The 22846-nt window shown below is 42.0% G+C and overlaps 3 protein-coding genes across 3 annotated transcripts in view; 2 read left to right on the top strand and 1 right to left on the bottom strand.

Annotated features, from left to right (window-relative positions):
- Positions 1 to 1202, bottom strand: part of LOC118333982 (paired box protein Pax-5-like) — a 4254-nt gene extending 3052 nt beyond the window's left edge. Inside the window, exon 1 of the mRNA XM_035669804.1 lies at positions 1178 to 1202. Coding sequence (XP_035525697.1) covers positions 1178 to 1202 — 25 coding nt within the window. The remainder of the gene's footprint in view (positions 1 to 1177) is intronic.
- Positions 778 to 8786, top strand: LOC118333621 (zinc finger CCHC domain-containing protein 7-like). Its single transcript, XM_035669349.1, has 8 exons — positions 778 to 1629; positions 2831 to 2883; positions 3253 to 3363; positions 3931 to 4101; positions 4350 to 4385; positions 4590 to 4694; positions 5019 to 5136; positions 7857 to 8786. Exons 1-8 carry the CDS (start codon positions 1242 to 1244, stop codon positions 8342 to 8344), a joined length of 1470 nt encoding a protein of 489 aa, XP_035525242.1. The 5' UTR covers positions 778 to 1241; the 3' UTR covers positions 8345 to 8786.
- A 493-nt stretch (positions 8787 to 9279) lies between these two features.
- Positions 9280 to 22333, top strand: LOC118333808 (E3 ubiquitin-protein ligase RNF38-like). The gene is made up of 12 exons (XM_035669595.1): positions 9280 to 10791; positions 14610 to 14662; positions 14836 to 15017; positions 16402 to 16876; positions 17967 to 18107; positions 18213 to 18401; positions 18997 to 19158; positions 19250 to 19353; positions 20211 to 20292; positions 20411 to 20532; positions 20909 to 21008; positions 21755 to 22333. Exons 1-12 carry the CDS (start codon positions 10470 to 10472, stop codon positions 21815 to 21817), a joined length of 1995 nt encoding a protein of 664 aa, XP_035525488.1. The 5' UTR covers positions 9280 to 10469; the 3' UTR covers positions 21818 to 22333.
- Positions 22334 to 22846: the final 513 nt, after the last annotated feature.

Raw genomic sequence — 22846 nt, 5'->3', positions numbered from 1 at the left:
TTATCAATACACACAGTGAAATGTGACAAAAGATAGGTAGTATAAAGCCCAGTATGAAATCAAAAGTAACCAGGAATGTAAATCTGGTGGGGTAATAACCTACTAAATCCATTTAAGTTTTGTTGGCCTATGTTCAAATGTAAGTGTATTTAGGCTGGTTTAAGTTTATATATAGTTTTTATATATTTATGTGACGCCCTCGGGTTAAAGCCCCTGAAATCCTCATTAACATACTGAAAAACCACAATGCTTATTTCGCATTAAAAGCATAAATCTTCTTAGTGAAATGGGCTGATTCAGATTCACTACATGAAGAAATGAGAAGTAGTAACCTAGATTCCACCATTTGGGTCAATGGTGAGTCAGTGTGATTAAACAGGGCTACACTTCAGTTTATAAAAACACTCTCAAGGGGCATTACACAAGTATGTTTCTATTAACAGAGAGTTACACTTGTATTCTTGAGATAGGCTCACACATTTGAGGTATTTACTTTAATTAAGTACTTAATGTTGTTTCCTGTTCCGCTAGGATACATTTCAGAGTTAAATCGGAAGTCGTTGCTATGGGAACATCACCAAATAAACGTAATTTATAACATCCCTGTTATATAATATTCATTACTTTTTGACTACTAACTTTATATTACAAATTATGATACAAATGTACAATACCGAACCACCCAGAGCTGAGGGGGTTAAACTTTTAGCCAAACTTTGTTTTTTTTTTAAACGCTGGGGGCAGTTCTTGTTGTCCAACATTTTAACACCCGGAAACGCCGGTAAAGTCTTTTTCTGTTTAACGCCGGGTGCAGTGCTTCAAATGTAAACAAGAATGAGAGAAACGACCCTCTCAGCTGTATGGAAGCAAACAGAGGGTCGGGTACTGTGTGGAGTCGCAAGCGAGATGTTGTGAACTTAAGGCGGTAAGCGTGAAGTACCAGTATGGACTTTATTTAACGGGGTTTGTGTTCGTTAATTTAACTGTGTTAACTTTAATGCCTTGGCTACCACGGAGCTAACGTTAGCATAGCGCCACTTAGCCTGATGGTAAACCCACGTGTCAGTACACACTTTGCATGTTTACACAACAACTTCACAATAAGCTACATTTATAAGGACGAAATTCCCTAACCAAGGAAAAATAGTGGTAACCCAAATGAGCCATTAGCCATTACCGCCGCTGTTTGATAGCAGTGTCATTGAGCCGTCGTTGGGCGGTGCTCTTCGGCTGCTTGTACTATGGACTACACGAAGGAACATGAGGATGACGACGGTGAGAAAAGAGGCAAGGACAACCTCTTCTTCATTGAGTGGTCCAGTAGTTCAGAGGGTGAAGGAGGGCTCGAGTTGAGTCACCACAAACCTCACAGCAGCTGTGGTGGAGCTGCGCGGCTCAGCGGGGGAAGCTCTCCTCCGCTCCTCCTGGCATTCAACAGCTCCTCTGGACGGGCACTGCGGGACAGCAGCCCGGGGCCTACCTCCAGTCTGGACTCACAGCAGGAGGAGGACAGTGAGCAGCCCATTGAGGGGTGGATGATCCTGGGAGGAGAGGAGCAGGTGGGAGACTCCAGCATCCAGCTTAACCTGAGCTACAGGGACAGCTCTGAGGATGAGTCTGGAGACGGAGGTTAGACGATTCTTGATCTCACACTGGGTTAACTTTGTGTTGAACTGGTTTTTATAGTAGATCATTTTGCAATGTGGGATTCTGAAATGGTTACCCGAAGGAAAAACAAGTCAAACTAGGAGTGAAGTACAAGGAATATGTCCAAGTGTGTCCATCGACAAGTGTTGAAGGGTCTACTTTTGCCTTGTAATAAGAAAATAACTATATAAAACATGAAACAATCAAATTCAACAGCCTCTCTGTAACCTGTAGTCAGTTACAGTACATGGGCTCCAACTGTGTGACTCTGAATCAGGAGTGTGTGTGTTGTGTGACCACTGTGTCAACCAATTTGCTTGTTGGTACAAATCAGCAAAAATCAACAAAACCGGGCCCAGAAATTCAAGATATATCTCCACCTGCTTTTATTTGACAATATAAACCGTGTAACAATGGCAGTGGTTAAGAGTGAGTCCTTTCTTCAGGTAAAATCAGGTGATCTCAGTTAAAGGAAGGATTTTAATTATTGTGATTTTAGTTGAAATGGTGAGAGCACATATGTGATTTCTGCTGTAAAACAACGATATTAAAAAACAGACTGCTGTTGCTATTTAGGGATTTTAAGTTGAAGTAAAGCTTTTATTAAATGATCTATCTTTTTTTTCTCTCTAACTAATATTTCATAGACAGCGCAGCAGAAATACCAGCTATTTATTGTGTCAGTGTCTCAACATGGGATATTGTATACATAAAAATAAAGATGTGTTCAGATAGAAACACATTTCTGTTGATGTATTTTTGCTCAGCAAGCACTCCCTTTTCTGAAAATGCTGTTTTCCACATTAATGATGATACTCACATTCACACCAGGGAGCTGCCCTGCACAACCACTCCATCTTATCTCGCCAGCCAGCAGCTCCACCGGAGCAGAGAGGTTTAGAGTATTTCCTTACATCTCACCTCAGTGATAGTTATTGTGAGAAGGTCAAGTGTTTTTCATCCGTTTTCTAAGCCCTGAGAGACTTACAGCTTTTATAAGACATAATACCTGGAAAAGACTAAATTTGCTCGGCTTGGAAAGAACTCTTGATCCATTCTTTGTTTGTAAAACCTTTTTTTAAGATTGTGCTCGCCTGAGAACCACAAAATTATAGCTTATATTGTGGTATACATTTATTTGTACAAAACTTAATGTTCTCCTTTGTCATTCTCTCCATTATAGATCATAATGTGAAATCAGTTAAGGATACCTGGGCTGTATCAGACAAAGACAAGGTAACTTTTTTTAAATAACTTTTATTGATTTTCAGGAATACTACAGTAGAGCTCATTTATTCAAGGAAATCTACTGTTATTTTGTTTAGCCATGTAATACTATTTGTTGTGTTGGTGTTAGGGATCTTTTAATAGAGATTTTTTTATATAATCCAAATTCAAAAACAAATTGTTCAATTGTATTTGTTGTTTTATTGTTCAAATCTATGTATGTATAAGAAATACTTTAAAAAACAGTAAAGATAAGCTCTGTGTAGTAGAATTCCCAGTATGGATTTGTGGCAAAAGAAGGTAAGAAAATTGTCTGTGGTCTAATAAAATGCCTTTTAAATGATGTCTGTCATGTCTTTGCTCTCTGATATTATCTAGTACGGACGGTATCAGCCTTTCCCCATTCGCTATTTTGTGCCTGGTCCTTCTCTCATCTGTAACATCTGCAACAGGACGGGACACCTTGCCAAAAGCTGCTACTACCACAAGGTAAAGGAACACACTCTCCTGTCCTTTTTATATATAGAAATATATAAAGCAAATATCACGGCCTTGTAGAAGGAATAGTCATTGCAGGAGTTTGATACAGCTATTAACCCTGATTCAGGTTGAAATTAACTATCCAGCTGATGAGATTTATGTTTTATTAAAACCACTTCTGGGGGTTTCCCATTGATCTAAGATGCTTAACAACATCTGTTGTTTGAGTCCAACTGATATCCCAATCTTCCCGATGTTTCCTGCTGTTTTATACTTTAACTATCCAATTACGGCCTCATCTGCTTAAACATGGAATATTTTGCTGTTCTGTTGTGTGTAATTATGCTGTCAAGTTGAAGAATAGATGACAAAACATTAATGTTTCTGTTGATTTGTGCTTTAACTGACTAGCTTACCCAGTTTTTAATGGTAATGTCCCTTACAGACTACCATAAGTGACACCGGAGACAAAAGTGTTGATGTAATCCCACAATTACCTGTAGGGACTGACTGCAAACATCATAACACCCACCTTACCACTCTTGTAAAAATCGTTTTTTGTCTCTGTGTCAGCAGAAGTGTCCCACCTGTGTCCTTTGTGGGATCCAGGGCCACATCCAGAGGGACTGTCCGGGCCGCCCCTGCCCTAGCTGTGGCCTGCGTTCACATGGCTTCAAGCCTTGCGAAAGGCCCCCGCTGTGGAACCAACACTGCCAGCGCTGTGGTATGGCAGGGCATCTCTCTGATGTGAGTTTTGTCCATTTGCCCTGAGGTCTGGCCCCTGTGAGTGTGTTGCCGTGTTGGAGGAAACTTTAAAAGCATTTGTCAGTTGGGTGTTGACATGTTCTGTAGCCTCAGGTGTGTGTGGGCCCCATTTATGAAGTGCTGTTTGATCTCAGCAAACAGTTTTTCATCTTCAGTGCAAGTTACACAATGCTTTGTTCTATAGTGCTCAAAAGAATAATTTCCTCTTTTGTTTCCTGGGTTTTCCTCAGGCCTGCCCAGATACATGGAGACAATACCACTTGACAGTGAGTTGAAGTTTTGAGTGTATTGCACTTTGCTTATCCCGACTTCTTTTAACACTTTTACAACTCAAATTTCTCAAAACTAGAAAATGGAAACCATCCAAACGAAAAGGAGGGGGCAGAGGACCATCTTCATATGTTTTTTGATAGGCTGGTGAAATTGAATGTTTTCCATGTTTAAAAATGTTCTTTGTTCCTTTTTTTCAGATCCAGTTAGAGGTTCCACTCAGGCCACGGACAGTCCAAACCCTAAAACATAAGAAATGCCCTGCTCATTGTTACAACTGCTCTGAGAGGGGACATTATGGCTTTGTAAGTGGCCAATAAAAAGGAATCCTCTTTTTTTTTTTTTTTACCACCTCTCCTCTCCTTCTTGGCTCGATCCCTGCCTGCCTTAAATCTGCCATCCCTCTCTTTTTCTGTCTCTTTCTCTACACTGTCTCGTGTCTCTCTCTGCCTCTCTCTTCCTCTCTGTATACCTCTGTACAACGTACCTCTCTCATATACTCTCTCTTTTCTCTCTCCCTTAGTCACTTTGTTTTTTTTGTATTAGCACCATTCTTCTACATCCATCCTTTACATTTTCTCTCATTCTCTGTCTCCGTACATCTGTGTGTCTCCCTCTGTCGGTATCAGGAGTGCACCAAGAGGAGGATGATCAGTGGGACTTTTCCTTCACTGCCATACGTTTGCCACTATGACACCATGGAGGACATCTTCCAACGTCATACCAGGATGCAGAAAAGAGGCAAAGGTGACTAAACATATAGTACATGCAGTATTATTGTACATACAGTGATACATAAATGTGCATGAAATTTGTCATTTTGCTTTTTATTTTAATTGAATCTAATTAAAAACACATCTAGTCCTCCCAGGGTCCCCTTTTACAGTTGTATTGATTGCAGCATACACCATTTGGAGGTCTCTTCGGTTACCTATTAATGGGGGAATGTTTAGCCTTTTATTCAGAGGAGGATGGCCTTAGATGAACACAACTTTCATAGGGTGTTTAGAGCCTCAACCATGACACCCTCCATTTGGTGGATAAGCAGTAGAAGCCAAGTCACTGCCCATCTGCCCCTGACTTCCAGCTTCTCCCCTCTCACCAACTCCATATTCAGCAAGAGGCACTGTCTGCTTCCTGCCCCATTTGCCAAGTTACATCCCCTTTCCCCTTTCTGTGGTCACCCAGAGCCGGCAGCAATTGCCAAACAGACGCTGTAGAAAAACCTCTACAACCGACCTCAATGGAGAACGGCCTTGCCTGCCGTCCTTCGTCTCTGCAGTTCTGCACTAGAGGTTCATATTTTGAGGCTATGCTTTAATGTGCCTCTTGACAACCCTCCTCCCATGTTAATTCCAGCAGGATTATCTTCTCGTCTTCTGGGGAACCACAACACAATCTATGGAGCACATTCTCCCAAGACCTTGCCATTTGCAGCATGGAGGGTTTAGGCCTGTGGGATGTGCCTGCCATGGTTCTCTTCTGAACAAAGGAGACAATTAACTGGCTGCTTTATTCGCCTCTCCTACTCCGACGTGTCAGACTTTGTCATGGAGCCACCAATACAGGACTTAGGTTAGAGCTGTTTTGCACCCTGTCAGTATGTGTGCTAGAGTCCCCTTCAGTTTACAGCTGGGGTCCTCCATCAGCCCCCATGTGTGCTCACATGTTGGTGAGGGAAGATATCAATCGCATTAAGAATGCTGGATGTTCGCTTCCTCTTGGGCAGCTCCCATGTCTCCTTGATTCCTTCTTGAAGTACCTCCCTTCTTCCTAATGCATTGCATTAACTTTCTGTTTAAAATGCACAGAGCCAAAGCCTTACCTTTGAGAGCACTGAATGCAGATGATGGTTAATAGCTGCATCAGCCATTTGCGGCCTGATCACGTCGTAACTCCAGCTTGGCGCATGCATTGATCTTACGAGTCTCTTAATGTTAGAGCTTACACCTTAGCTTCCTTAAATTACCAGTGGTGATAATGTAATCTGCAGCTGGCCTGATCTAATGCTGAGACCCACAAAACAAAAGCTTATGGGAACACCCAACCATCTCCATAAGTGCCTGTTGATTTCCCTGTCAATACTCACTTGTCATGAGAAAACTGTACACTGTGAAGACCCGCAGCAGCATTACTCAAAGACTGTACGAATGTAACAATAGATTGCAAGATTGTCAAATCGCGATACAAATATCTAAAAATGTTCCGTAGTTCACGTTCAGTTTAACATTTACAAAGAAAATGAAATGCATAGTTTTGAACAGTTTATACTCTACCTGAGAAATAAAAAAGTCTTTAATTTGATAAAGAAAATACAAGAGAAAATATATTCAGTAGATTTTTGTCTGAGAAATAAAGGAATCTTTTTTTAGTCATTCAATCTAATTTCATAAAAAAAAATTGTGAGAAAATCATATCATAGCCGAGTATCGTGAATTGTATCAAATCGTGACACGAGTTTTGTAGATAACTTTCAGCCACTAATCGGTTTGCTTCAGGGTGTTTATGACATTGGCTGTATCAGGTCCTCGATTCTGATTCCTACTTGCCAAGACATTTAATCGGGCTGTACTCAGTAGATGGAACAGACTCTCCTAACCACCATACACCTGGACTTCCTGGCCTTAAAGCTCATCCTGGCCCATGTTAGAAAATTGTCCATGGATGCTAAAACCCATCTGGCTTGTACATGAGTCTCTGTTGTTACTGTGATGTCATCCATGAAACCCTAAGATGGGGGGAGGAGGTGCAGCCAGTTGGACTTCCTTTTTGGAGATCTTGCCAATGTGTGATGAACTATCCAGTTGAGAAGTGTAGCTTGAGGCCTCCTATGTACCTGGAAACCATATCTTGAATGGGTTATTATTGTGATTTAGACCTGCTTGGATAAAGTCAGTCGAAATGGGCAGCAGTTAGATCACTCAATACAGATCAGCACCTCAAACTGCAGCCTCCAAAACGACCATACAGTTGAATCAACACCTCTTTTAAACAGTTTCAACAAAAAATGTACATAATCTTCATGAAGGTAGGATTTATTACTGGACATGTTACTGCATTAGTTTTAGCTAGGTGTACCTAATAAACTGGCAACCAATTTCAGGTCTGTTTCATCTGTTTTTATTTATCTTTAGCTGCTAAATGGTGCATTTAGTTCTGGTCGCTACCTTTTTCTGCCTGACGTTTTTTTTCTCTGTGCAGGTAGCGTATTTGGTTTTATCAGAGTTTTGAAGCAAGCTGTCTGAAAACAGGGTTGATGAGAGTAGTGAGAGTGAATCACAGTAGTTAAATTGCGGGCCGTTAAACCAACAAATTATCTGAATGACTAAGCGCTCCATAGAACTGAGAAGAACTGCGGAGTTGGTTGATGATTCTTGGATGTGGATTTGTATTGCTGCAAACAGCAGCCTCTTAAACTATACACCGTTTATCAAGGGGAATTTTATTTTTCTCTGCTGTGTTTTCAGAGCTTGTGAGTGCTGGATCCCTTCCTCTCTCAGACCAGCAGCATTCTGAACCAGCAGCTAAGAGCGGCGAGGAGAATCAGCCAGTCCAAGGGCGGAGCAGGCCAACCCAGGAGACATGTAGCCGGGCTGGCAGGAGGAAGACGTGGCCAGAGAGGCGCAGAGAGAGGAGGGAGGTGAAGAGGCTGAGAAGAGAGGCTCAAGCAAGACGAGAAGGAGGACTACTGGGGAGATCCCGGGGGAGCTTTGATGATGAAGTTTGCTCAGCAGAACCCTTCAGGTCTCCACTCCACGGTCACAGGCAGTCTGCATCCACTCCACAGAAGAAGAGGAGGAGGAATGAGGAAGGTGGCAGAAGAAGTGGAGAGGCAGAGAGGTGGAAGAAGAGAGGAGGGATAAAACATGGGGATTTATATCCCTATGGTGACGTAAACATCAGTAATGAAAACCTTCTTTCCCCGAAACAAAGAGTACGCCACCGAAGAAGATGAAGTGTGGTTGTTTTTTATTTTTAAGGTGTAATAAATGTAACTAATAACAAAACATATTTTTTGTATGTCTTTGATAGATTAATTTATGTATTATAATACAAAAAACTAGAGTTTACAGTTGACGGACGCTCGTCTTCAGTGTGACTGCTGTGAATGTACTTTGTTCCTCAAGTGCATCTACTACTGTTATTCTGGCTGTGCCAAGTTTTCGACATTCAGTATTACAGTATACAGTAATACAGTATTTTGGAATATGTTTTTACACTCTATGTCTGCTTTTTGGCTCATGTACCATGTTGCAGAGGGTGGTTTATTATCTCCCTAAATATTAATGCTAGTTTTACTGTAACATATTATTTTCTGTCATTACAGTACATGAAATCAGGTCAGAGGCACAGAGCTTTGATGGACCTTTGTAAAGACTAATATTTATATTGTAAAAACGACAATAAACATGGATTTTCTTGTAACCTCTTGTATGATTTGTGTTCCGGGTGGAGGATTGTTATGTGACGACTGATACCTGAAAACATATAGGTGTGTGTGTTTAGGTTTATATAACATATCGAGGAATGCTTTCACCATCAGTGTATGTAGAGCTCATCTACCTGGTAAGCCGTATGAAGCCAGCGGCTTTCAAAGCGTTGTCTTATAGTATTTCTGGTATGAAGCTGCTGAATTATTAATGAACTGAGCAGCTGCCCGGGGTTTGCCAGACTAAAGCAGTCGACTCCGATAACAAGCTGCTCCTTAAAATCGACATAAACGGCTGATAATAAAACAAAAAACATTTTAACGGGTGTTGCACGGATGTTAATGTATCTTCGCTTTTAGGTCCATGTGATTTATCTCGAAACAAACTGCGGGTTTGGCCTGTGATGAGCTACGTGTTGATCTGCGATCGATTGGGAGTGACTGGAGAGCGATGTGAAACTCCCATTGATTGATCTCCACTACACTCCCCGCTGACCAGAGAAAACACTCGATAGCGAATGCGAGAGGGGATTTAAATTGGACAAATACTGTCCGCCTCACTTGACGGATAAGGTAGCTGTCTGTTTCCTCACGCAGTCCGAGGTAATCCGATATTAACACTGTTTAACGACGAGCCTCACCTCGACACGGTGCGACGTTAGCTAGCTCGTAATGTCGGCACTGGACTTGTTTTTCCCTCTAGACTCCGCTTCCTGTTAGCCTCGGGCTAGCTGCAAAATCGGAATTATGCTAATGAACGAGCAGGTATAGTTAGCCAACGCGAAGGGGTGTAACTTTACTACTTACACAAAGGCTCACCCGTCGCAGTTTAGTTGCAATTTATTCACGAACCTATGCTAATAACTTTGTTTCACAGCCCGCTACCGGGGCAGCTGGTTTCCTTTTAGTTTGCTAGCGCTCGACAGCTAGCCATCTTGCTTGTGTTGAAGAGGTTTAAGAATTTAACTTGAGCTGTTTTTGGGGTTTGCAGAGAGCGAAGGATGTTAACTTTTGTTGCAGTTGCTCGTTAATATAAGCGTCGGCAGTGGGATTACTGGTGTAGGATCCAATTACGTGCGACTGTTGCCTTTTTAAAAATACTTTATTTCTCCGTGGGGAGAAAAGCTGACTCTTCTTCCACTGTGAAAAGACAATAGAGAACCTGAGACTCTCTCAGCTGTTGTTCTGGCCCCGACGAAAACCCCACTGACAACTAAAGCCATGATAAAAATAGTATTTTCATAATTTCATAATTCATAATAATAAGCTGCAATATCCTCTTCTTTAAAAAAAAATAAAAAAAATACTCATGTGCGTTCATAAGTGATAGAATAAATAAAGGGTCTCCGCACAGATACCGAGGAGTGGATGTGATGCAGATGGTGCTTGTGCGACATATGAGGGCTGAACCCGCTGCCTCCAGGTATCCCCGCTCGGTGTATTGAGACAGCGGCTTTAAATGCCTCAGAAAACACTCGCAGTAGCCGCTCGTCTTCAGAGGTAACTCGGTGGGTAGAGAGAAGCGGTCTGAAGAGGGAGGCTCCTGCCCGTTTCTGTACGTCCATCTCTCCAGCCTACCTTCATCACGTCCATCCACCACCACCGCCCCCCTTCTCCTCCCTCCTCCTCCTCCTCCTCCTCTTTCACAGTCATGGACCCCCCGAGGACTCGGTCGCGGTCTCGGTCTGGCTTCTATCATTTCGGCATGAACGGCAACATTGGGAGCAATGGCAGTGGTAACGCGGTGGGTAACGGGAGCATGATGAACGCCAGCGGAGGAGGAGGAGTGAGCTACCCGCAGCAGAGCAACCCCGGCTGGGCGCCGCACCACGGAGAGTCCCGTAGGGCTACGGCCGGGAGAGGCCAGCAGTCAAGCCACACCCCCAGGTGGAGGCTACCCTGTCGCGGGCAGGGGCCGCAGCGGCCAAGCTCCTGCGGCACGGAGCCTCACCAGAAGCAGACCGCCCGGGCCGGTAAGTAGGCCTTCCAGTAAACAGGGCCTGGCAGCCACAAAAAAAGATGGCATCATCACACACTCACACAGGATACAAACCCTGAGGGAAGTAGGCAGACCACTTGCAGCTTAACAGCCTTTGAGACATTTAACTAAAAGGCTTTGGTGCTTCCACTGCCAGCTGTTGCTGGAAAGGCCAGCTTTATGTCATGTCAGGTGTTGTAGTGCAGGTTCTGCTTTAGAGGTTTGAATAGCATTTACTCAGGTAAATTGGGCAGGCACCCAGGTTCTTGAACTTTGTCTTGTATGTCATTGCCTGGCTTTATGCTCAGTAGGAATCCAGGACTGCAGAAATTCCCAGTGGATAATCCAGGCATGTTGGTGCTGAGGGCCTGCAGGTCATATGTATTATGTTACTCCTGCGGCTTTAGTCGGGACATAAGGAAAGTATGGCTATAGGTAATCTGATAACTCACTAATTAGTTTAACTAAACTTTAAATGCAAAATTAACTATTTTTTTGTTTGCTAGCCAAATGATTGTAAAATATGCAAATGTCTGTTAGATTTGCTTCACTCACCAGCCAATGTTAAACCATTGAGTGGCTGGCAAAATCTGAATATTCACTAACCATTTGGCTGGTGCTAATTTTGAGCCCTGTGCTGAATAAATAAAATCTATCTGCTGGTTGGTCAGTGGACACATTCAAACTGTAATGGGCAAGAGCAGAGTTTGCTTTCATTGGTCATCAGATCATGAACAGATGCATTTGCCTGGTGGTTTGGACATCCTACATAATCATTGTCAGTCTTTGCAAGTGTCTGAGAAAAGTCTGATTAAAAGAGCAGTTTGGAAACGTTGAAACAAGCCTCAAAATGGTTTGAAATTATCTCTTTCTGATAGTGATTTTATCTGTATCTTTCAGATTGCTCACTGCTGTGATGTAGGCTTCCTTGTAGTTCACAATCAGCCCTTTCATCCATAAGTCTCTTAATGCTATTCAACTTATATTCTAGCCTGTGCACAGCTCTATAGTCAAACACATTTCTCATCTAGTGGTTTCAAAGTACTGTCTGAAATAGAGGAATTACCAAGAGTTGTGTTAGTTTCTTCACTTTGTCAATTCAAAATGTATTTGCATTGAACAGGTATTCAATTGGCTTTCTGTGCCTACAACAGCAGTGGTTCCTAACCCAACCCAACCCAAACTCACTAAGACGACAATGAAAAAAGAGGAATAAACAAATTAAATTGCCAGGAAATTCAAAGTGAGACTGCACCCTGGCGTCCCTTTACCGTTTGTCCACATTGACACCAGTCTATTCAGTGTTCAGCCGGTTTCCATTGCTGACCATTGGAAAGTGACTGTAATACCTTCTGTAATACCAGATTGGCTGCCCTTAAAGGCAAAAAAAAGTGCAGTGAATGAATGAAAGCAGGCTTTTAATGGGCCTCCTCTGTCGTAATAGCAGCACTCTTTGCCAAACACCCAAAATAACCCACAGAGGGCACACACACACACACAAAAACACATGCTTCCCAAATTGAGAGAGTACAGAGGGGTTTGTGTGAATAACTTACAGTGTATCTCCCAGCTGTGTGATCTGCCTCCTTCTTAACAGATGCACATGCCTCTTCCTAGACAACTGCGTGTGTGTGTGTGTGTGTATAGCATGTTCTGTGTGTAAGCAAAATAAGAGTGTATTTTAAGGGGTAGTCAGATTTCTTGTTTGTCTGTGCTTGTTTTTGTACATGTCACCGTATTACACCTCTTGGCATCACATTATGCAGAATGTGTTGGGGTTGGATTTGGGGGCTGTTAAAAATGTCTCCCTCGGTCTTGTTGTTTTTCCCTTTTTCCTTCTCCGTTTCTCCTCCCCTTTCACTCCCCCAGTGTCAAGCATGTTATCACCCAGTGTAGCTTTAATATTGATTGTTGCATCCCACAACTTGCCCGCATTGCAAACTTCAGTTTCTGCAGATCTTCGTTAATACTGTTGTCACATGAGATTTCCAAAGATTCTGTGGGTAAAATAACTATCTATTTTTGGCGTGTTTCTTCTAAATAATGCTTCGAGTCTTTGTATGTCAGCTAAAGAACAGAGCAAATTGCTGCTTGATGACAGCTGATACTCTTAAGTTGACTATCCTGCCGGCCTGACTTGATTGTGTGTTGTGAAAGAAATGGTGTCAGTCTTCCCCAGCAGCCATGCTCCGAGGAAACAAGGTTGTGTCTGATCGCCAACAGAAAGCCGTCCAGTCTGTCTCACCATACCCTCTCCTTTGGCCTCCAGGGTGAATCGGCGTTAACAGACCTAGTTCCCCTTTAGAACACGAGGTCTAAAGAAAAAAGGGATGGTAGACGATAAAGATATAAGCCAGTGTGTTTGCCCCTACTGTTGGCTAGTCAGTCAACCGACCATCCCTCTGTTCTCCACAGCCACTAGCAGGGCGTCTTTGAGCTGTCACTATCGGCAGACTTCACATGGCTCTGGAGTGGCGTCGCAAAGACAAGAAAGGGGTGGGGGGTTGCTTTCAGATCTGTTGTTTCTGAGGAGACAGAAGGGGCTGTTTGGATGAGGGAGGCATAGAGGGAAAAAGAGATGAGGGGACGGGAGTCGGGGGGGGGGAAGCTCTACTCCCCTCTTCTTTTTGGTGATTAAAGGTTTTTGGGGGACTGCTTAGAGGAAACTCTTGTCAGCTGAGTTCAAGGACATCCTTCTTAAGCTGCTGAAATGTTTGCGTGCACATGCTGCATCCAGATTGCACATGTGGACTGTCAGATAAACAGCTGGGAGAGCATTGTGTTCTTTAAGATTATGTTTATGGTATTGCCGCTTTATTCAGTGATGTGACTTTTCTCCCATTGTTTTTGAATCTACTGATCTCATTCATGTCATTAAAGAGTCCTTTTTTTGTGATGGTCTATTGATCTTTGGAGAGAGATTTTTATCGCTTGTTCATCAAAAGGAGATTAAAAAAAATGGAGACTGAGCTGTTGTTGCAGAGCTAATAATGGTTCACTGCCTTGCTCAGAGGCTTGCCATCACACCGACTTAAAGCCAGGCTTTCCACAGGGACAGTGTCACTCCAGTCTATGGTATTATTGCTGATTCTATATTATATATCTTCATATTTGAGAAGCATAATTGAGGTAGTGGTTGGCATTTCTGCTTGATGAATGACTTTAACCATTACAGATTAGTTTTCTCTCAATCAATTAATCGATTTAATAATTTCACATTTTGATCATACACAATCGTAACTTGGAGAAATGTGATGATGAGCTGATTACTGCAGACAAAAGTCATTATCCGCATTTAAACAAGGTTATGTGTACACAGCCAACAAGGCCCTCTGGTGTGTCGTGGATGTCTGTGTCTCTCTGAGTCTGTACGGGGTTTTCATGGTAGATGAGAGGAATGATTTGTCTGAGAGGACGAGTCCGGTATGACAACTTCCAGAGATGGCCTCTTCTCTTGTCTGCTTGTTTAAAGCAGGAAATTCAAAAGCCTGTTTGGAAGACAGAGCCTTGCTGAGGACGGAGGAGTGTAACTCTCTTTGTGAAGCAAGATGTTGGGTGCACTTTTTTTTTATCACTGTTGGATTTGATAGTTTTAAGTCTGCTCAAAGCAAATCAGCCAGGCTTCATCAAGATACGCTTTTTTTGGCATCCAGCGGGGTCTTAAAATCAAAGGCACCCAGCTGCCTGTGTGTTGTTAGTGTTGTTGTGTTTCTGTTGGCTTAGCGAGCGTATGTCCATGTGTCTTGTGATGTTGACGTTTTTCTCAGCCCTATCTTATCTGATTATGTTTTTTTTTTCCTCTTTGGCCTACAGGAGGAGGGCTACATTTCCATCCAGATAATGTGTGCAGCGAGGATCGGGACAAAGTAAGTATGAAACATGACCACTGCCTGTTGCCTCTGCTTTGCTCCTGGTTTGAATAGGATTTGTATGTCTTTGGTTTCTTATTCATTCTGCCCTTTTGTCTGTCCCCTTTTTTTTGTTTTTCCCTAACCAACCATCCCCCTGGTTCCCCCTCCTCCTTTACCTCTGTGTGCAGATGGAAGACAGCCCGAGCCCGAAAAGGCAGCGTCTTTCCCAACAGTCCATGTTGGATCTAAGCTCCGCCCCTCCCTCTACTCCTTCCTCTCCCATTCGCCCCTGGGAGCTGCCTCCCAGTCGCAGACCACACCCCCACTACATGCCAGAGAGATGCCATACACCTCTTCGCAACCGACGCAGGTAAGTATATGTCACAAATACATAGAATCTTCTTATCATTAACCTGGTAATTGTTGAAATGTCAAACAGAATGACAAATGTCATCCCTAGTTTATTTGAATTTGTTTATTCTGTCTGATCATCCTTCAAAAAACACAAGTGTTCAGTTATCAACTGTATGAAACAAACCATAAGAATTAATCAGCCAGGATGTTTTTTGGCTGACTGATGCCAATCAGGCACTAGTCAAAGCATTGAAATAAAGCTGCAATTATTAGTATGTTTGTGGTTAAGAATAATACTCTGCGACTATTTTAATAATCACTTTTTAAGCAAAAATGCTAAATACTCTCTAGTTCTAGACTCTCAAATTGTGAAGAGTTGCTAAACAGGACATTTAAAGATTTTTTCATATTTGTTTTTAATTTTATTGTACAAATAATAACTGATTAATCTACAAATAATCATCAGATTAATTGCTAATGAGAATAATCATTAGTTAAATCCCTACAATGAATATGTTTTGATTCATGGTCTTAAACCAGATGAGCAAACTCAAAAACAAAATGCTTGAATATATCAAAGCATCAGTAATTGTAGTGATGTTTAGTGATGCATGACTGCGTCTGCCTGTGTGCGTTGAGGCTGCCTTCATTAGAGAGCTGCTGATAAATTTCAATATTTGAGTTTAAGTTAAATATAAAAAATATCAATGACTTTAGTGCTGATCTGCCTGTTCTGATACATTGGTTTGCAGTGAAAGCATCCATGGCTTTAATTTATGGGTAAAATGCATTATCTTCTATTGTCCATCTTTCTGTCATTATTATGTGTTCAAACTTCAGTCAGGTTTTCATAGTGAAACTTAAAGGGAAACTCCACCGATTTTTACAAATCAGTCTGTTAACAGGTCTTGGGGACCACTACTGTTTACTATGTGTGAAAAAAGCTGTTTAAACCCTTTTGGGCTTCCAGAGTGACCTGTATGAAATCCGATGGCCTTAAGTGAGCAGTCAGCGTCAGAGGAGGTGTGGAGTTAGAAAGACGTGCGGTTACCAGACCTCTGTAGCCCGCTCTTCATTTCTGCTTGAGGCTAATGGCTCGAGACTACATTAGCTGCTAGTTACATAACACACCCAAATCTCTAACAACAAACAGTTGCATTGTGGGTAATATAGGCGTTTCAACAAGGAATGTGTGAAATAAAAAAGATGATATCTTTTGTTCTGCTGGATTGATTTTGATCAGTTTTGTCTTGAACTGTCCATCGGCCGTCCAACACAAAATTGGTGGAGTATTCTTTTAAGTCACTTGCAGTAGGTGACAGCCCTAGTATTGGAATTCTAATGATGCAAATGGCTCCTTTTGCCTCTTCTTTAGTTTTCCCCTCTTTCTTCCACCTCAGCCCTCCAATGAGACGCCAGCGTGGCCGGAGAGACCGTCTGACTCGCCACCACCACCACGCCCACAACAACCACAACAACCACAACCACAACAACCACAACAACCACAACCACAACAACAACAACAACAACCACCACCACCACCATCACCACCCCAACGCCCACCATCATCACCACCACCACATGCACTCCCACCACGGCCCGTCGCCAGGCCACCAGGATGAGAACTACCGTCACCCGGCTCCACCTCTGGGCTACCCACCCTACAGCCAGCAACCTCCCCGAGGGCTGGGGCCCGGGCCTGAAGAGCGCCCAGGTCACCATCCCCCAAACCCCTCCCCGAGGCCCCTCCACCAGTCACCGAATCTGTCTCCCAGGCTGCTGCACCCTGCGGCCCATCCACAGCACCCGCACCCACATCCACACCCCCATCCATCCCAGCAACAGAGCAGTATGGTGCTGGACCTCCATGAACAGGTGACTTCATAAAACCACATATTTATACAGTTGAAAAAGGACTAAAATGATTCCACTTGACCTCTGAAATTAGAAAACATGACTTACTGTTTATGACTGATGTGTTTTTTTTAAAGGTAGTCTTATTCTTGTGTTTTATGTGTGCGTCTCATTCTTGTGCGGCATGAAAAGAATGCACATCTAAAAACAATACAATGTCATATTAAACCATTCAGTTATTTGCGGTTGAAGATGTCAACTACACAGAGTATGACTACTATAATTTTACTTTAATGTCTTACTGTGGTTGGTTTGATCTTCAGAGCAGCGACGACATTTCCTGTAAGTTATCAAAGAAAACTAATCGTCACCATGTATGTGAAAGATTCAGCTGGTGTATGTGGGTCTGTCTATTAGCATGTCTGTCTTGTTTTTTACAGGGGGAGATGCTTCAGGAAAATAAGTGTGGTTTTTTTATTGTCTGAGAGGATTTTTATTTATAACCCTTAAGAAATTGTGTTTTTTTTTTTTCTTCAGAAAGCCGAATACAAGACCGATTATTTTTTATTTCATCATATACGATATTTAACAAATAGTTTATGACTATCGCTAATTGATGGTGTTACAGTTTTTATCATCATCGCTAGACACAGAGTGCAAAACATTACACTTCTTATTGACTTTGATGAGAATCAGTAGATAAAGTCGGTCCCAGGTTTAATTTTCATCTGCAAGTTCTTTGCAAATGAAAGAGTGAGTTGAGTTGTTTGACTTCAATAAATGAAATTCAGTTCAACTAATATTTCAACAAGGTTCATATCAGATTTCGTATCCACAAATTATTGCCAACTACAACATGGAAAAGGTTTGCTCTTTTCTTAAAAATACTACTGTAACTGCAAGACATCCTCTTGTGGGCGTCATTAAATCACGAAGCAGTCTGTTAATCATGAACATTTTAATTTTGGACATGCCTTTATTTGGGAAACCCTGGTCGACTTGAGGTTATGATATTTTTTATTTACTATCTAGACAATGTGGCTTAAGTCTTGTAACTCCATTCTGTGTGCGTAAAGTTGAGGACCTTGTCCCTTTTCATCTCTATATTTAGGGTTCAGCTCCTGTCTCGTATCCTGTGTCTCCTCCGGGAGCGCCACCAGGCCTGCCGCCTCGCTCCGCCCCTCAGCAGATCCCAGCATGCTCAGTAGTCTTCAGTGGACAGCACTATCCCGTCTGCAGTGTCCCTCCTCCTGTGAGTGTGTGTGTCTTTCTATCAGACATTTAGCTGTGTAGTTTGGTCAGAATGTTTCCACGTTTGCAGATTTTCATAATCGTTTTCTTATTGTCTCTCTGCTAGGTCCTTCAGACTTGTTCTGTGCAGCACCTACCCATGCCCTACCCATTCCCATCACTGCTGTCCAGTGATCCGACCTTCCTGCTTCCCCCTCCTCACCTCCCCCATCCCCCAACACATCTTTCCCACCACCCACCTCACCTGCCTCAGCCTGGACAGTTTGGACCCTATCCGACACAGCAGGCCCGATCGGTGAGTAGGAATTGTTCGGTAGCCGGTGCAGCTTTTGTTGACGTTGCGGCATTGAAGGTCTGAAAGGACAAGATTTTTGTTGATGATCTCTAACTTTATGGGCATCTCTAAAAACTACCTAAAAGAAAGCGTTTGCTCCAGGAACCAGTGTGACAGTCAGCATCTTTCAGAGGAGTTTCATATGTTCCACCTGCTGTATGAAAAACAGCAGCAAAGGTGTTTTACAATGTAAAGTAACAATAAATCAGGACATGCTCTGAAATAAGGTGTTTTTAAGATGTTCACCTATGCTGCAAACATCAAAGTTACAGTAAAATGAGTAAACACCACTGAGGAAAACTGCTTGTGCTATTACAGTTAAATAAGAAATATCTGTATTATAATAATGTCTATATGTTCTATAATATATCCTTATCACCTATATGTTCTATGTGTCTGAATTCTTTTCAATTGCTCTTGTTGCTGTGATCACATAAAATAATCTGAGCTGGCAACAATGAGTGTTTTTCCCTCTAGTCCTATCCGAACTTTGTTTGTCCTTTTTTTTTTTTTTTTTTTTTTTTACATTTTCTGCATATTTCCTCTCCACCCTCAGCCTTTACAGAGGATAGAGAATGACGTAGAGCTGCTTGGAGAGCACCTCTCTTTGGGTGCTGGGCTCCACTATCCTCCTGCCACCCACCCTGCCCTCACCCCACACTCCACACAGCTTCACTTCCTCTCCCATGACCCCTTGCCACAGGAATTCTTCGGAGTGGTGAGAAATAAGAATAATTTAATAAAACATTAATTATTTTGTGTTTTTTTTTTTTTAACTTGTCATATCTGTGTTCCCAATTGCCCTCTAGTCCTATCCAAACTTTATTCCTCGGCGTCTCCCTGGGCGACGGTACCGCTCACAACAGCCACTGCCACCTTCGCCTTACCACCCCAGCCTCCTGCCTTACTTCCTGTAAGTACAGCAGTTACATTAAATTACTAAGATGGTATTTTTATTGGCCAAACTGTACAAAATACAGTAAATGACGTGATTTATTTTTGAAATATGCAACCAGTTGAAGGGTGTCAGTGATCATATTGGGTGACGTCTATTACTTTAGATAGAACAGAACAGAAAAGGAAATGTCTCAAACAAATCCACCAGTCCTTTTTTCTTTTCTTTTTTGAAATCTAGTTTGATTAGTTAGACCTGGAGAAGGCAAAAGAAGGCCATTAGAACCGATTATTTTTTTGTTATTTATAAACTGAGAATAAAGTGTCAGATTTTATTTGTTGAAACTTTACAAAGATATTAAAAGTCTTCTCCAAGATAAGGACCTTTTGAGAGGTCTTACTAATTTAGACATGAGTTAAATCAGTCAGGAAAACAAAGACAAATGAGTCATTTTTTAACAAAAGATTTGTTACAAGTTAAAGGTCCAGTGTGTAACATTTCGTAGGATCAGCAGGATCAGTTGTCATTAGTGTATAATCAGCTGAATGTATATTGGTTTTTGTTACCTTAGAATGAGCTTTTTATACCTACAGACACTGTGGGTCGTCCATGGAGTCTGCCATGTTTCTACGGTAGCCCAGAATGGATAAACCATACACTGGCTCTAGATAACGTTTCGCGGCCACCGTAATTTGTCCTAATATTTAAAATAAGATTGGCCATTAACTATTCAACTTAATGCTAAGCTATCACAACTTATTTTTGTTAAGTGTTGAGAGAAAAAAAAAACCTACAGCTACACAGCTTATTATATAATTATCTTCTCTGATCAAACTGAACTTGTAAATGTCTCCATTATATCTCTCCCTCTGCAGTTCAATGCTGCCAGTCCAGCCAACAGGTCCTGCGATCAGTCTCGAGCTGGATGTAGACGACGGAGAAGTGGAGAATTATGAGGTTCGTGTTTATCTGATTTTGTTTTTACTCTTCTGTCTGTACGTTTGCTGGATGCAGACTCTGATTCTTCTGTTGTGGCTAATGTTTTTTTTTGTTTTGATGTTTTTTTCCCCCACAGGCCCTCCTGAACCTCGCTGAGCGTCTGGGAGAGGCCAAACTCCGAGGACTGACCAAGGGAGACATTGAACAGCTTCCTTCCTATCGGTTCAATCCAAATAACCATCAGTCTGAACAAACACTGTGAGTGCTGCCCTTTTGCAACCACCAGGTCATCACTGCACGTACGGTGAATTATTCTCTTGAGTTTTGTGTTAGCCCCTCAAGACCAGCACATGGATTTTGGTACATTTGCTGTTTTTCTAACAGAGGCTAATATTTATTAGTTACATATTTTGTGAAATTATATAATAATTAAGCTACACAAAGCTTAAACAACTTCAAAGAATATTCCTAAAAGCAACTTTTCCTACAGATGGTGCATGAATCGTAGTAAGAGGAGACGTATTCCTTGTTGGTACAAGAAGACTGTTTCAGTGATTACAGAGTAAAGGGTCTAAAAAGTGTTTGTTTTTTTTGTGTTGCCGTTCTTTACATGCTAGTACCTGTTGTGTTGCAGGTGTGTGGTGTGTATGAGTGATTTTGAGTCCCGCCAACTGCTGCGAGTCCTGCCCTGCAGCCACGAGTTCCACGGGAAGTGTGTCGACAAGTGGCTGAGGGTAAGTACCGACCCCATGGAGCCCACTCACTCACAATGTGTCCACGTAAAACACATATACAACCCCAACAAAGATCTATTACACGTTGTTTGGTTATAGATTTAAATCTCTGAAGCAAAAGTGTCACATAATAGGTGCACAGATGACCGGTGTAAGGTTTTTGGTAAGTGACCTGGCAATGCTGCGTTTAGAGATTTAATCAGTAACTTACCAGGAGGAAAAACATATTTTTTGTTTAAAGACACACTCTCAGTTCAAGTATGTGTTAATTAAGTGACACAGACACTTCTTAAATATAGATGTGTAGTGAGAATGTCACTCTTCCAGAGATCTGTTAGATCATTTAGACTTGTGTCTAAAAAAAACCAGGACAGGAAGATGAGAAGAAGCTGTACACATACCTCCAATATGAATTTCCTTTCTGAAATTTTCTTTCTGCTAAAAAAAAAAAAAAAAGGTCAGTTGAACACCAAGTTCTTGTGTTAATCATAACACAGTCTTATGATTTAAAGGCACGAGGTATTGCTCAAAGCCTCAGTGTAAATTGGGTTATAGGATTACAAATCAATACAAAACGAATAAAGGAAAGTCATCATCTTAAATCAATAGCAGCACTCTTTGATGGGTGAGTTCAGTTCCTGTCCAAATGGGCAGTTTTAGAATCGGACATTTTGTGTGATTAAAGATATGAGCTGCCTTTTTAAAAAGCTAACTGGATCATTTTTGTTTCCGCTCTCTGTCCTCAGGCCAACAGGACGTGTCCCATTTGTCGGGCCGACGCTTCAGAGGTCCAGAGAGACTCCGAGTGACCACATGAGGGAGCCAGACGCTCCTAATTGTCTGTCAAACACGTTCAGCACTACCTGCTCCTGATACAATGATACACATGTACGTGCTCACAAACACACACACACCACACCACACCACACACACACAACACACACACACACCACACACACACCAGACACACAGACAACACACACACACACACACCACTTCCTTGTCTTTTTGTGCAGCGCTTCCTGCTTGTCTGTTATCCTTTCAATCTTTATCCCTTCTCATTAACATTGGATATGATTTTTATCTGATTCCCTCTTCCCCAGTTATTTTACCTTGGGTCATTTCCCTTCTATTAGTGTTTCCTATTCACATGAATGCAGGTCTTCACATCTTTGCCTGACCACTATTCTGTAATGGGGGGTGTGTGTGTGTGTGTGTGTGTGTTGTGTGTGTGTGTGTCTGTGTGTGTCTGTGTGTGTGTGTACATGTGGATGCACCACAACTGTGCAAGCATTGTTTGGTCCAGCCCTGTAATGCTGAGGGGCTGTGGTCTACTGTGTGTGTGTGTGGTGTGTTGTGTGTGAGAGTGTGAGAGTGTGAGAGAGAGATTTTTTAGATGTCCTGGAGCATGCCTGAGTTTCTGTTGTGTATCAGACAAGAGTTAACAACATCGGAGAGTTTTTGCTCTCATGAGTGACTGACTTTACTTCCTGTTTGTACGTTTATGCACTGTCTGTCTGTATGCATACTATGTGTGTATGTATGTTATAGACTTAAATCCTTTTCTCTAGTTTGACACTAAGGGTCCATGTTGCCACTATATTTTTTTGGTTGCCTATTTGATCCATTTATTTCAGTAGATTATTATTATTATTATTGTTGTTAATATTATTGTTATTATTATTCAACCCTTATAGTGACTGTTTTCCTGCCTGGCAGTTACCTCATCATTCCGGTTCTGGTCATCATTTATTACAAGCGCTTCACGGCACTACTTTGAAATTAAGCACATTATATATTTTTCTTTTTCCTTTCGTTTTCTTAGTAAAATAAGTTTG

This window comes from Morone saxatilis, unplaced genomic scaffold (genome assembly GCF_004916995.1).
Source record: "Morone saxatilis isolate NCDOM2014 unplaced genomic scaffold, NCSU_SB_2.0 Contig22, whole genome shotgun sequence".
NCBI classification, from domain to species: Eukaryota; Metazoa; Chordata; class Actinopteri; family Moronidae; genus Morone; species Morone saxatilis.
This window is presented reverse-complemented; position numbering and strand designations above follow the sequence as displayed.

Coding starts and splice junctions, on each gene's coding strand:
- LOC118333621 (XM_035669349.1), top strand. CDS start 1,242: ATGGACTACACGAAGGAACATGAGGATGACGACGGTGAGAAAAGAGGC. Junction 2,884..3,252: donor CTGTATCAGACAAAGACAAG/GTAACTTTTTTT, acceptor GATATTATCTAG/TACGGACGGTATCAGCCTTT. Junction 3,364..3,930: donor AAAGCTGCTACTACCACAAG/GTAAAGGAACAC, acceptor CTGTGTCAGCAG/AAGTGTCCCACCTGTGTCCT.
- LOC118333808 (XM_035669595.1), top strand. CDS start 10,470: ATGGACCCCCCGAGGACTCGGTCGCGGTCTCGGTCTGGCTTCTATCAT. Junction 10,792..14,609: donor GAAGCAGACCGCCCGGGCCG/GTAAGTAGGCCT, acceptor TTTGGCCTACAG/GAGGAGGGCTACATTTCCAT. Junction 18,402..18,996: donor CGACACAGCAGGCCCGATCG/GTGAGTAGGAAT, acceptor CTCCACCCTCAG/CCTTTACAGAGGATAGAGAA.